Source organism: Dinoponera quadriceps, unplaced genomic scaffold, assembly GCF_001313825.1.
Source record: "Dinoponera quadriceps isolate SergipeBrazil2010 unplaced genomic scaffold, ASM131382v1 scaffold880, whole genome shotgun sequence".
Taxonomy (NCBI): domain Eukaryota; kingdom Metazoa; phylum Arthropoda; class Insecta; order Hymenoptera; family Formicidae; genus Dinoponera; species Dinoponera quadriceps.
This window is the reverse complement of record NW_014555113.1, coordinates 140,202-153,892: the sequence shown is the minus strand read 5'-3', so window position 1 is coordinate 153,892 and position 13,691 is coordinate 140,202. Positions and strand designations below refer to the sequence as shown.

At 50.0% G+C, this 13,691-nt stretch overlaps 1 protein-coding gene across 1 annotated transcript in view; it reads left to right on the top strand.

Annotated features, from left to right (window-relative positions):
• The window catches only part of LOC106742999, a 69,520-nt gene that overhangs the window by 30,867 nt on the left and 24,962 nt on the right, over nucleotides 1–13,691 (top strand). The window contains exon 4 of the mRNA XM_014616423.1: nucleotides 5,163–5,377. Within this exon, the coding sequence (XP_014471909.1) occupies nucleotides 5,163–5,377 (215 nt within the window). The remainder of the gene's footprint in view (nucleotides 1–5,162; nucleotides 5,378–13,691) is intronic.

Below are 13,691 nucleotides of genomic sequence, written 5' to 3'. Positions count from 1 at the left end.
AAGAACAGCACGGCAGGCGAGAAGAGCACGCTTACTTTTCTTGCCTTCCAGTTCTTATCCTGACGTTTCCCTGACGCCCTAACTAGCGACACCGCGCGATTTAAATTCTAACACCTAACACATACGGTGGTTCGAGTTCTTAGAGTTCGGATCATCCTACAGATGTAAAATCGCCACGTCGATTCGCGTGGCGAGTCGTTGGCTCGTCGGGCTTGCTGTTCGAGAGAAACACGCTTCGGAGAAATATGCAACGTGTGCGTCATTTCATAATGAAAGTACGTTGCACGCGCGCGATTATCCCCGGCTCGATAGAATCCGGTAATACAATTCTCACCCCGCTGGGTTACTGACACTACCGGCGACCGTCCTCTCATTGCTTCTCTCACGATCAAGATCTCTCTCTCTCTCTCTTTCTCTCCCTCCCCCTCTCCTTCTCTCGTTCTCTGCTGAGGGCAACAATCCTCCTCGGGATCCTCCGTCGCGGGAGGAGCGCTCGCGCGCGCCTAAGATGAGCGTTTCAGCGAAAACAGGAAGAGGCAGGCGAGAGAGCGACTTCTCGAGTAATCTATGCGGCGGAAGTCGCGAGCACAGTTCGCGTGTCGTTTGCAAATTGCAACCGGGGGGAACGTCTTCTTCGACGCGCCTTTGTTTCGCCCTTCGGGAACTCGGAGTCGTGAGTCACAGCCGGAGAAAAAAAGAAGAAAGAAGCGGAGAAGAATACCGCGCGGTGCGTGTACACAGGGCGACCGCGCGGCGGAAAAGGCCGCGAGAGAAAGGAAAAGCAAATAAAAGCGAGACGCCAAGCATCGCCGGGCTCGTTAGCATTTTTTACGGTCGCCTCGTCGCGCCGACGTCGGATTCACCTTACGTGTCCGAGTCGCCCGGGCACACAAAGGGAGGCCCAAAGGTCAAGTACCTGCGACTTCCGGCCGGACATGGACCACGTCAGTGGTGACGTTTCCGCTTTGTCGGCGCTTTGTTGACCCATTGGAAGGCTTTGATTACTTCACACGCGTTTTTTTAATTAGAGTTTTGTTTCCTACGTTTATCTCCTACGGAGGTCTCGGGTTAGCGTTAAAGCCATGTCGATCGAAAGTATGGATATAATCGTAATCAAGTGAAAACGCAAAGATAAGATCAGACGATAATTGGGCCGGATTTCAATGAAATTCAGTAGGAAAGAAGCGTTTCGTAAATGACACCGACGAAATTGCACCGAGGTGGGCCGCAATGAATAAAAGTGACAATCCGCCGGATTTCTCCGTGGCCGGGCGCGCAAACGCGGAAGTTCGCGCAGGTGTTTTTATTTCTCAACCGGGAACACTCGGACTTGGTTCAAGAGCGAGTTCGGCTCTTCGCTTGTGCAAGGAGGCGAGAATTCGCGAGTAACCGGTACCTTCTTCCTCACCTCCCGTTCTCTCCTCCATCGTCTCGGATCCGCTATGCCGGCCGAAAAGCCGAAATGAATCGTGCGGAAGCGTAACCGCCGAGCTGAGTTCGTCGACCTCGCGGATTCCAGGATCCTCGCGGAGTCCCGCCTCGATATTTCCGACCGGGACGATCGCACGACGAGAACCGCGTCGTTACGACGAGGAGCGCATTAACTTCTCGCGTGCCGTTAATTGCCGCTTCCCACCACGTGAGTCGAGCATCGTCCCGTTCGATTCGACGGAGGACGTCACGCTCGGCCGGTCTCAGGAAGCATTCGTCAAACGTGACTCTTAATCCGCCCGCCCCGTGAGAATCGGCACTTCCGTAATTAATTATCCGGCCCGATTCAAACGCGAGTTGCGAAATATTTTTGGACGGTATGCACGGATTTATCTGAGTGAAACGGCATTTTTACTCAAGCAAAACGATATTTAATACTATCAGTTTTGTTTATACCAAGCGAATCTTGGTTAGAAAACTCGCAAGTTATATCCAAAGAAACCTTCTTCTCGGTTTATCTTTATACGAATGACAAATGTAAAGGATGGCCGGTTTATCCGGTGAAGAAGCGAGCTTTCCGACTGATGCTCCGCGATGATCGATGTGTCGCAACGTTTCTTCGCGATTAGCGATGTAAATAACAACGATGCGCAACATCGGGGATCCCGGGCCTGAGAGATCCTCCAACCAGTAGCGAAAACGGGGAAGAGAAGAGAGCCGGCCGCTCTCGACGGGTTGGCTGTCTGCCAGCACCGAGTCAAGTTCACGACTCTCTCATCATTGTCTCGGCTCGCGCTGATAATGATAATCCGCCGATGATTATTGTCATTACGACGCGCTCTCTTCCTCGCTCGCTCGCTCGTGCATGCCGAGCCTCTTCCTCGGATTTACTCAGGCGACGTTCCACGCGCTCTTACACACACACACACACACACACACACACATTGAGGTAAGAGAACAACTCTCGCGTCGCTTTGGGCGAGCCTCTAATGAATTTTCCGGAGCGATAATCCACGGCCTCGTTAGACACGATGAATGTGCGCGAGTCCCGTTTTAATCGTCTGCTGGATATAATGGTGGATTCGGTCGATTATACTCCCTTCCTTGCCGACGAATTAATATATTCCGAGCGCGCGAAATGTACGGAAAAGAGCGGAAGGGAAGGAGGATCTAAGGAAACACGCGCGGAACCGTCGTCGTCGTCAACGTAAACGTTGGTCTTCCGCCGTGCGTCGAGTGTCAAAAAGCGCGCGAGCGGCGCTTGACGCCGCGGATTTCGCGCTGGGTAAATTTAATCGACGGCTCTCGGCCGTAACACGAACTTAATCAACGGGAATCGTAACGCGTCGCGAGAGCGAGCGAGTGATTTCACGCTGTGGAAGCGGAGTGGACGGTCTCGGTGCGCGAGCAACCGCACTTTTACGGCTAATTGGTCACAGGCGAGCGGACGCGCGAGCGAGTTTCCACCGGCAAGCGGGCGGAATTCAGCGACAGGATATCGAGAGCGGCGAAGACGAGGCTATCCGTTTCCTCTCGGCGCGCACTTTCCATTGTAAACAACAATCCACCGGTCGAGATTATCGCGAGGTGCCGCAACGAGGAGGTTGAATAAGCTCGAAGAGTATTCTTACGTAAACGCGCGCGCTGTTGTAATTTAATTATCACTTGACCGGTGCTTTATTCATGTTCGGTGTCATGAGTTCGCGTTTATTAATAACAATCGCGAGGAGCGTTCTCGACTATGAGTTTACGAGTGTCTTGTAGCCTCCTTATTTGACTAACCAGCGTATTCTGATTGTTGAATATCATTTTTTTACGCCGTATGAATTCCATTATAGGGTATCCTATGATGTGGTTGAAGTTTGGGGGGATTTTGGTGGGAAAATGAAAAAAATTCGTTTCTCGAGTCAAGTCCCAATAAGAAAGAAAAATAGGAACCAGTAAGATTGTGTAAAATGTCAATATTAGCATAAATAAACTAGAAAAAACTGGGTGAACGCGAACATTCACACATAAAATTCCTACCGCTAGCCCTGGCGGCTTGCGCAAGCAAACGACAATAGTTTTACACTCCGTGGAGCGATACACGTTAGGACAAAAAATAGTTTAATGAAAACGAGTGCTCGGAAAACCTTCATAATCGACAAAGTTCAAGCGCGCGCACTTACACGTTGCCTATTTTTTTCAAATTCTGATGTATCAAGTATTACAGATTATGCCTGTCATCTATGATTTTTCACGTATATTTCTTTTATACTAAACGGTTTGTTCCCGTAAATGAAGGAATCGACAAATAAGTTAGGAAATAAATCAATAAATCATTATGTGAGAGTCAACAGTTGATTTGCTACGTCGGGAGAAGAGCGAGTCGACAAAGATAGCCGGCAGTTCGCACCTGCCGCGGGGTCCGCCGGATCCGGCATTCGTTGCGAAAACGATTAAACGTAAAGCGGCACATAGGTAGGTCGTATGGCGGCCCGTCCAACCGCGACGATCTCGCAATCGAGTTCTCCACGGAGTTCTCGCGGTTTTACCGCGGGGTCCACGCGAAGTGTTATTGCGCGTTCGCTTTCGTCTCGCTGTTGCGCGCACCGCGGCGACTCACCGCCCTATCGAGAAGTATCTCTTTCGTCCTCTGACCTCCTTCCGATGAACCGTGAACGCTCGAGACGCAATAATTGTTCGCCCGTAACGATCATGCGGGCCCGTTTACGGCGGAGAGGAATTTTGCCGGCATGGCGGTATATTATTATTATTTTATTATTATCGCTCAGCTGGGTGCTTATCTTGCATTTTTCTTCTGTCAGGCATTTCCTCGGGTTATACTCGGGTTTCACGTGTCGATGGGAAATCCGGGTGGATCGACTTACATCGATGTAATATTAACAAAATGTCGCGTGGATCTGCCGCCAATATAGCATCGATCCTCCTCTGCATCGATGGAAAATCTAACGGTGTCAAATCGACTGATCCGGGAAATCAATCATCGATATCAAATCGATCACCGACTTGTGAGAAAAGGATTGATTAAAACAACGTAACGTGACGTAACCGAGCGCGTTTTAGTGAAGGGACGGAAAATTTCCTGTTCCTCCGTGCCACAAATTCGAGCCTCTAAGGAACCAGAAATTTTGTTTTCTCTTTACCGAGTCATGTCACGTCAACCGGTCTTTTCCTTCTCGCGTAAATATATTATCGAGTTCTTCCCTCGTGGTGAAGATTCCTCTCACGCGAAGGGGGNAGGGGGATTCCGCGTTTTTCCAATTTGCAATTCCCCCCCCCCCCCTGAGATACTCGTAGATTCGCGATCTCGCTCACGCCCACGCGGAGGTTATTAAACTCACGAGTTATTAACTCGGCGATTCGTCCGACGTGACGAGCATTAGAAATACGATAAATTACCGTACGGCGGGTACAATGGCCGTGAGAGGTGTACAGACTTCATTCAATAGATGCCGTATCGAGTTTCGCTCACGTTCATTCAGGTGTATCACGCGCCGAATCGGGCGATCGATCTGGGTGGGTCGCCCCCAAAAAAACAAAATCCCACATTCTTCGCGCTATTTGCGCGTCGAACCGATTTCGTCGGATCACGATGACATGATAATTCGTAATTAAAGATCCGCATCCTCGTGAATTTGGGATCGATTAATCGCGAATGATCCGTATCTCACCGCTAAATCGATCTGGTCGACGCTAATTGCGATCTATTTTTCTCACCTATGTTTCAGCCACCGCGGCGGTAGCGAGCACCGTGCAGATCGAGTGTGCGAGCGAGTCGATAATCGTCCGCATCTCGACGGAGGGTAACACAGACTTCCACGGTCTGGTCTATCCGCGCGGGCTCTCGAAGAACAGCTCCTGCCTGCAGGAGTACAGGAGTCAGCCCACGCCCATAACCTACAATCTGCCTCTCAGATCCTGCAACACTATGCCTACCGAGCTGGTGAGTCTGTTTTTTCTCTCTTTCCCTCGACGAGTCGAGAGCAACAGTCGTCTCTTTCTCGTAACCGACGTCTCACCTGGAGGTCGCTCGCCCCTTCATTGATGACATTTTCGGCGTCAAACAACGTGCTCGCTCGCGAGCTCGTTGCCGCTCACGGCCGCGCGGCTCCACGAACCGCGCAAATCGATCGAGTTATTACCCATTATCCTTAACAAACGCTGTAGAATTATCGCACGGGGGGGGGGGGCTACCGTGATTATCGTTGCATCAGTATGCCGCTCGGCACCTTCGGCAGCGATCATTTTAATTCGGTTTATCGCCTCCGCCGATTAGCTACCGGGCAATTTGCTCGCATCGGTTACGGGCGATCACGAGTCCCGCCAGTCGAAATTATCCGAAAGCACGAGGCGAGCGATATCCGACAATCTTCGCCTCGAACCTGACGCAAGCCTTTTCCCCGCTCATTCCGACGCACCTGACTCGGAATTGCGCCCATTGTGAATCGCGCTCCGGGGATCGGAATCGCATTCGCTACCTGTCGCGTGCGACGAAGTCGTGACTTCCCCTTCCCCACCGGACGACCCTTACACGCGAACAATGAAGGTTCCGTTCGCGAAGTACGAACGGACAATACGAACGGGGAAACATTGACGGGAAGTAACACAGCCGGGCGGCAGGCATCGGCGGGGGAAAAGAGGTGATTAATCTCCCTGAAATTACATGTCGTTTGATTTAATTGTAGTCATTACGGTCAGCTATTTTTCGCTTCGCCGTTCGAGTGAAAGAAAGAAAAAAGGAAGGGAAGTAGCGGTAGCAATACGTGCATATGAGATTGTTATCATCGCCAACAGCATCGTAATAACGTTTACAACGAAAATAGTTTCCCGACTGTAATTGTTTCACGGTGCAATTACAGTCACCAATGCTAAACACTCGTTCTCCCCGGCGTGATAACCGACGATGCCGGTTAAAAATACTCGCCGATCGGACGGATAAGCGTCTCGCGGAGAGAAACGTCCAAGGATATCTCCAGGAAGGAAGTCCTAATACGCGTATATACAGTCGCGTTACAGTCACGCTAATAAGAGCAATTAGCATGCTTAATGTTATCGTCGGCCTATTGTTATTACATCATTATGTCATTACTATTATTATTACCATCGCCAGCCGTGAATGCATACACAATGTGTATATACAAGCGGGAGGGAAGAACATGCTCGTTTGCGGTCGAATATCTCGACACGTATCTCGGTCGCTCTAACGATCGCGATCGTCCGTACATTTGTCGGCGACAGGAGGAAAAAAGGGCGGCGTAAGGAGGGAAAGGGGGAGGGGATATCATGGTGAATACACAGCCGAGAGAGAGAGAGAGAGAGTGCGTCGCTTGGAAGAGAAGCGAGGTCTCAACCCGGTAGGCCGACCGGAGGATAAGCGCCGCAAGGTGGTGGACGGAAACACGGTGGTGATGATGATGATATGGTGGTGGTGGTGTCGGTGGCGGTCGGTGTTGGTGGAGGACACCGTTCGTGTAACGAGGGAATCGTGTGTCGAGGCGAGAGATCGCTTCCTCGCCATACCATAACTGGACCGTTATGTGACCGGACTTACGGTCTTCTTCTCGGGAGCGTTACGAGAAAGAGAGAGATATTCGTACATACGGTGTCCCGAAAGTGTCGCGTGTCCCTTTAACCGCGGCCTCTCCGGCTAATTTGAAGGCGGCGACCTTTCGTCGCCGGGAATATCGGGGGGATATTATCGGTCGGACCGCTGTACGGATCTCTCTTCTGCGCGTCTCTTCCGTACATTGAAAGGAGGATTTGGTCAAATCGTTTCCACTACATTGTCTCGCACTGCAACACAATTATTTAGTAGTCGCGCAGTAACCAAACAATTTAATTGATACTATTTTACCAAATCTTAGTGATCGTCACGGGATCCTTCTTAAGATGGAACACAATTTTGAGACCCGAGATCCCCGTTAAAGTGAAATTCGTCGGAAATAGCGAAATAATCCCTAGATTCAGCGAAACGCAGCGAACGGCAATCAGCATTCTTAACAAATCACCTCCGCATAATAACTGACAGGTTTTTCGGTAAAATTTTACCGATTCCATTTCATTTCATTGAAACGGTCGATTGCGAAATCTGATTTAGCAACACTCCGTGTGCAGTGCGCGACCGAGCCTCGCGCCACGTCTCTCATGTCATCGCGTATGTACGTGCAAGAGCCTTGTGTCTTTAACGGCACCGTTGCTCGGTGCCTTCTTTCATTAACCGATAATGAACTTAGCGAGCATCGCGATGCCGAGTCCGATGATCGCTGCGATATCGGTACTCGAGTACACGGTCTGTTCATTACCGAGATAATCTATCCTAATGATACTCCGGGCATCGGCGCGTACAATGAGAAACCGTAATCCCAAAATGAATGCGTTGAATTGATTTCCGCGAGATACAAGGTGGCAAAGATTAAGGATCTCAATTATAATCGAGGAGTACGTGGTACACCGTCATCCTCGAAATCCTCTCAACTCGTGATTGATCGACTCCGCTTATCAGCGGAGTCTACCTACCCCGGAGTTTCCCGTGTTCAATGGGCCCCTGAGTTGTCGTAAAGAGGCTCGCGATACTTATACTTTCGAGAATCATTAACCGTGACGCGCCGAGTCGATACATAATCATCGTCCGCGTGCGGAGCGCGCAGAATTGCGCGCGTTAGATTTCTAATCGCCAATCAAGCCCCCCGGCGGCCCCCCCTCCTGCGTACCCGCGCAGGATTCGCGGCAAATTGGCGGCGCGCGTTACGTTTTACGAGCCGCCTACGGAAACGTAATCAGCGGGCGTGCTCGGCCGTGAATCACATTCGGCGATATGACCGACGCGATCTTCGCCGGGAAAGGAAACGAGAGACGTGTAACTCTCTCGTGTAGCGTCCGGCTTTTTTGCTCTTTTCTCGCGATGTAGATGCAAAATACGGCGGCGTACAGCCCCGCTGACTCCTTAACGGATCGCTCGCTCCTTCGATTGCTCGATAATAACGCCGGGCTTCTTCCCCCGGAGGCGATGCAAAACGCGTCGATGATAGAAGCGTTCAGCGGCCGTGGGTAATCGCGACGACGACGATGAACGAGTGTCGTTTGACGTCGATCGAACTCAATCGAAGATAGCGGAGAAGAGACGGGCGAGTCCGTTAAACGCGTCGATTCGTAAACGTCGCAGCCGACAAACCGTGCGCGAATGATACGTATTAATCGTCGCGTTTAAACGTGTCTACGCGCAAATCGAATGCGACGAGTGCGTTCGCGTCTCACGAAGGAAACGTACGGTGATATCCCTCGTTATCTTTATATATATATATTTTTTTTCGCACGTTCAGGGGGGTTGAAGCAATTCTTCGAAGAAAATCCGGTGAAACTGATTGTGGGCGAATATTGGAAATTGTGAGATACATGGGAAAATGTTCGGACAGAAGTTTTGTGCTATTTGAGACTTTTGATGATTGTATACTTAAATTTGATATTCGACGCTTAAGTTATATAGCGACGATTATTGCCATTGAATGTCTCCGAAACTGTGAGAATAAGAGAAAGCATTCATTTCTCGGTGATCTCACTTTAGTACTTTTATACGAAGAATAAACACGTGAATCGATTGATATTAAAAAAAGAAAAAACTACGATTCTCCATATAAAAACGCGAAAGTGACCTTTAAATCTCTGCAGCTACTCTTTCTAGGAAACAAAGCGTTGCCACCATAAGACAACCGCTTCTGCACCATGTAATTTCTGTCGGATACATTTTTTCCATACTCTCATAATTTCGAAGATAATCAAGATGGTAATAGTTACTGCCTCGAACCCAGCATACATATTTCAGATCATTTCATAGATTGTTTCAGGGAAATTATTCTAAATTATTCACACGCAGATTGTCTTATACTTAGATTTTCCGCGAACCGAACGACTGTCTCTATTAGCCGTGGATTACATATTATTAACCCGAGTTCCCGGCGAAACACGCGCCCGGCGATTTGCGTTCTCGCGAGCGCGCGCCCGATAATTTTGGAATTGCCGGCAACAACCGCGCGTCACCTGCGCGTGCCCTCCTCGGAAGGGCAACGAAGGTGCCACGACGGATTCCCTCGAGAGGAAGAGACTGCTTCTCTCTCTTGGCAATGTTGCAATAGCTGCAACACCTACTTGCCTGCACCTTTCCTACCTACCTACCTACCTACCGCCGTCACGAAAGAACTGCATAATTTAAGGGTCGGCGTGCCGAAGGGAACAATAATTCGCGCCGACGGTACGGTGGTACGTCGCTCGTAAGACGAGGTCGCGTAAGGTGAGGGGGAGTCTTTGACCTCTGCCTGTACCGGCGGTTCCTGGCGATCCTCGCGATCCTCGCGTCGTGTGGGCGTCGTGGAACGGACCCTCGTGGGTAGTCGCGTCGTGAAAACGCGCCGTCGTGCGTTTCCGCGCGCACACGAGCGTGTTAAAGTGAAGCGTGTTAAACGACTTCTCGCATAAATCCGCTCGCGCGCCCGCCTTTGATCATCCCTCGCCTCGTTTTCCGACCGAAGTGCGAATGCAACGGCCAAGCGTGCTCGATTATTTCCTTCCTCTTCGCGGCTAACGGTAAGTCGGCTACGGTGATGAAAAGGCGCGGGATACACGAGGGAAAAGCTCGGCCCGATACGGACGTATCAGACGCGAGCCTTGCGCAATTCTCGGCCTCAAGTGCACACATTCGATATCTCCTTACGTAATAAAAGATTCTTGCGCGCACACGACGGACGATGTAATACGGACGAGCAACGTGACGAGCCCGCGCGGATTCCACCGCGTGCCGATTACCGGCGTCATCATCGTCGGAGATCCGGCCGGGTATTGGTTTGTACCTTGGGAATTTCTGCGAATAGCCGCAATTTATTCGTACGTGCGCGCACGTGTGCCGCCGACGTGCTTTCTTCGAACTCACGTATCCTCGCGAAATAATATTCCACGTAACTCGCGGCGATCTCTCTCTCTCTCTCTCTCTCTCCCCGAACTTTCCTCATGCATAATTCCGCTTCAAGAGTCGGCGCTGGTAAGAATCGCGAGAATCCCGATCTTTGTTGTCTTGTTGTTTCTTCTCCTCCTCCTGCTTCTCTTATGAATTTTACGACCTCGTGTGCTTTCCTTTTTCTCCGCTTTTTTCTTACTTGCAAATTTAGCGACGGCGGCGACGCCTTAAGGAGGCCTCACGTCGAGTGGCCGTCTCGAAAAGGCAGCGAGAGCCGTTGCCATTGCCCACGCCGGGCATCACAAAAGTAAAAGTCCACGGCCGGTTTCATTCGTATCCTTGAGTGCACGCTCGGAACACGTACGTACGAATTTTCGTGTCTTCCTCGGCGAGCGAGCCGTGCATCTCCCGCAGAATCGAAATCTAAAAATTTCGGAAAATGCGCCGATCTCGAGGTTACACTCGTTACTTTTTCGGGAAATTCTCCCGCTTGCCGAATTTCGTCACGTTTTTTTCTTTTTCGGGACAGTGCATCCGCACACGGAAAAAAATCTGGTTGCATTAATTGGGAATAACCGGATGCGTTCTTGAAGGTCGAAGGAAACAGAATCTCTGGTTCTTATGATCCCAAATGTGATTCTTGCAACCAGAAATTCGGTTTCCTTCCAAATGCATCTGGCTGTATCGTTTCTGGTTAACACAAGCAAACCACTTTTCTTTCCGAGTAGGCACGTCATCGCAATACGAGAAATTTATAACGAATATGAGAGAATGCACCTCCCGTAAGATAAAATATTTAACGTCATTCCAAAGTGAATGTCTTAACGCGATATCACTCATAAATTAATCATAAATCGACGTTAAAAACAATTATTATTCATGAGAACACCGCTATTGCTGACACAAAAATTTCAACAGAGCCTCGGAATGAGGACTGACTTGTTCGTCGAGTGTGAAATTTCACTCTTTTTTAACCGAGTCGCGGATCGCCTCGGATTTCACCAAAGGAGATTCGGCGCCCACCCGAAATGGCGGTGTGAGAGCGGCGTAGTTAACATGGCCTGTCGAAATCGAAGACTTTCTCTTGATCGGCCGAAAGGTGGACCACCTGTAGGTAGACTCGTTATTGCATAAGCTAATTTTTAAACGCTGCCACCTCTCACTCTCTTCCTTATTAACCTTCGCGTTTTTCTTCTCGATTTATTTACGTTTTAATCGGTAGCAGCTTCTTCACTCTCCGTTTTCTCTTTTCCCTCTCCTTCTCTCTCTCTCTCTCTCTCTCTCTCTCTCTCTTGCGAATATGTAGTTGCGAAATATATTTAAATAACTATGTATATTAATCGATGTAGACATCCGACAACCAACTATTATTGCACAATAAAAAACATTCTGTGTTAAAACCGGCCCTTGTTAAAATTCGTGTTGAATTTTTAGCATACCCGTTAATTTAACATATTGTGTTCATGTTATCTCAATATTTTCTGTTGCATCGATATTCAACACGTATAATCGTTAAAATAACACATTTTATACTTCAATATCGACTTGTATTAATTTTACATTAATTTTGGACATAATATTGGTGCCACTTTTCAATGTATTTCACTTTGTGTTAAATTAACGCAAAAATTCGAGTAGGCCGTTCGGGGCATGTGAAATGTGTTTAAATTTAACCACAAAATTTCCTACTACGTGCACGCTCGAAGATCGTTTTAAGCTGCAGGGTTAAATATATACTCCCGACTGGAATTGATAATTTTTGCTCGGTCGATTGAGAAAACCCGCGTCGTGACTTGGCGCATGCAAAATCAGCGCGTCAGCTTCCAGCAGGGAGGATACAAAATCAGGAGGGAAGAATTCGCCAGAAGTAGTCAGACCAGTTCGACAATGCGTGTAACGCATTCGCCGTGCTCTCATGCATCGCCTACGCTGCTGCGTGCGTGCGTGCGCGTGGTAGGGTTTATATTTTACCTCCAACTTCGCAACATTTAATCGACCCACGTCGCGATCTACTCTCTCCGTTCTTCTTAAAACACATCCCCGTCGCGAGAGGAAAATTCCCCCGACTCTCTCTCTCTCTCTCTCTCTCGTTCTCTTTCTTTCTTCCTCTCTCGTTCCTTTGCACTTTTACATACTGCGTTCGCCGTGCAATTAATGTAATTATCATTACACGATAGACGGAGAACGTCACAAACACGGCGCGACACATCGCGGCGTCGACGGCGGTGGCTCTACGATCACATGTAAATTCCTCGCCTCCGCGACTTGCAAGAAGGAAAAAATAGAAAGAAGGCAAGAAGAATCGCACGTCATCTTAATAACGGTGTCGTTTGCACGAGGGAATGCTTACGTGCGAACGCCGCGATAAGGATGAGAAACCCGCGCGGTGATGGATGCCTACGACGGCTCTTAATTGGCGCGTTTAATCGGCGCGATAAATTTGTCCACGGGAATCTGCTCTCGCGAGCCGCTTTCGACGAGATTCAATTATTGCCCGTCCGGCCGCGGATCGCGTGCGCGCGCGCGCCGCTCCGTAATATATCGCCGGTGTCGGATCGCGTCGTAAAAATTATTAACGGAATCGTTGCACGGCATTTACAGGAGGGTTAGAGGAGGGAGGGGGGGGGGGGGTCGGGAAAAATCGGCCGCGCGCAGCCGCACTAAATCACGTCGCGTGCGAACGCGGCGGCGCGCGGCCAGCGACGCCGGCATCCTGTTCCAACAACCTCGCCATCCGCGGTGTCCTTGGACACGGCCTTGCGAATGCACCGCACAGTTGCATACGCGCAACGACGGACGACGATGAAGACGAAGAAGACGAGGATGCAGTTCGCACACGCTCGAGATTGCGCGCGCGTCCGCTCAAAGCGGCCAATTAATCGGACATTGGGAATTATTACGATCGCACTAACGACCGTTCGGCCGGATCTCTTCTCGAATCTTCGGCAAGAACACGACGGGTTTCGGGCGGGGGATATTAATTATCGCGAGTATCCTCCCTTCCCTCTCCTCCCCGTCGGTGGATCTCGTGCGTATGGCGCCGGAGCTCTCCGAGAGCGCGGCTTTCGCCGATGGCGTTAAATTGTTTTTCGCGACTACGCTCGCCGGCGAGAGACGGTGGTTCTCACTCGCTCGCTTTAATCCCCGTTCTCATGCAGTCTCCGTCCGTCCCGCATTTTCACCCACGATCTCGTCGCTCGGTTTCCCAGGGGCCCCGCGGAACCTCCAGGTTGCCCAACATCGAGATAACGGTTTTCCAGTTTCCCGACTTCCTCGCATTCATTCGAAAGTTTTTCCGCCGAACCGCCGCCGA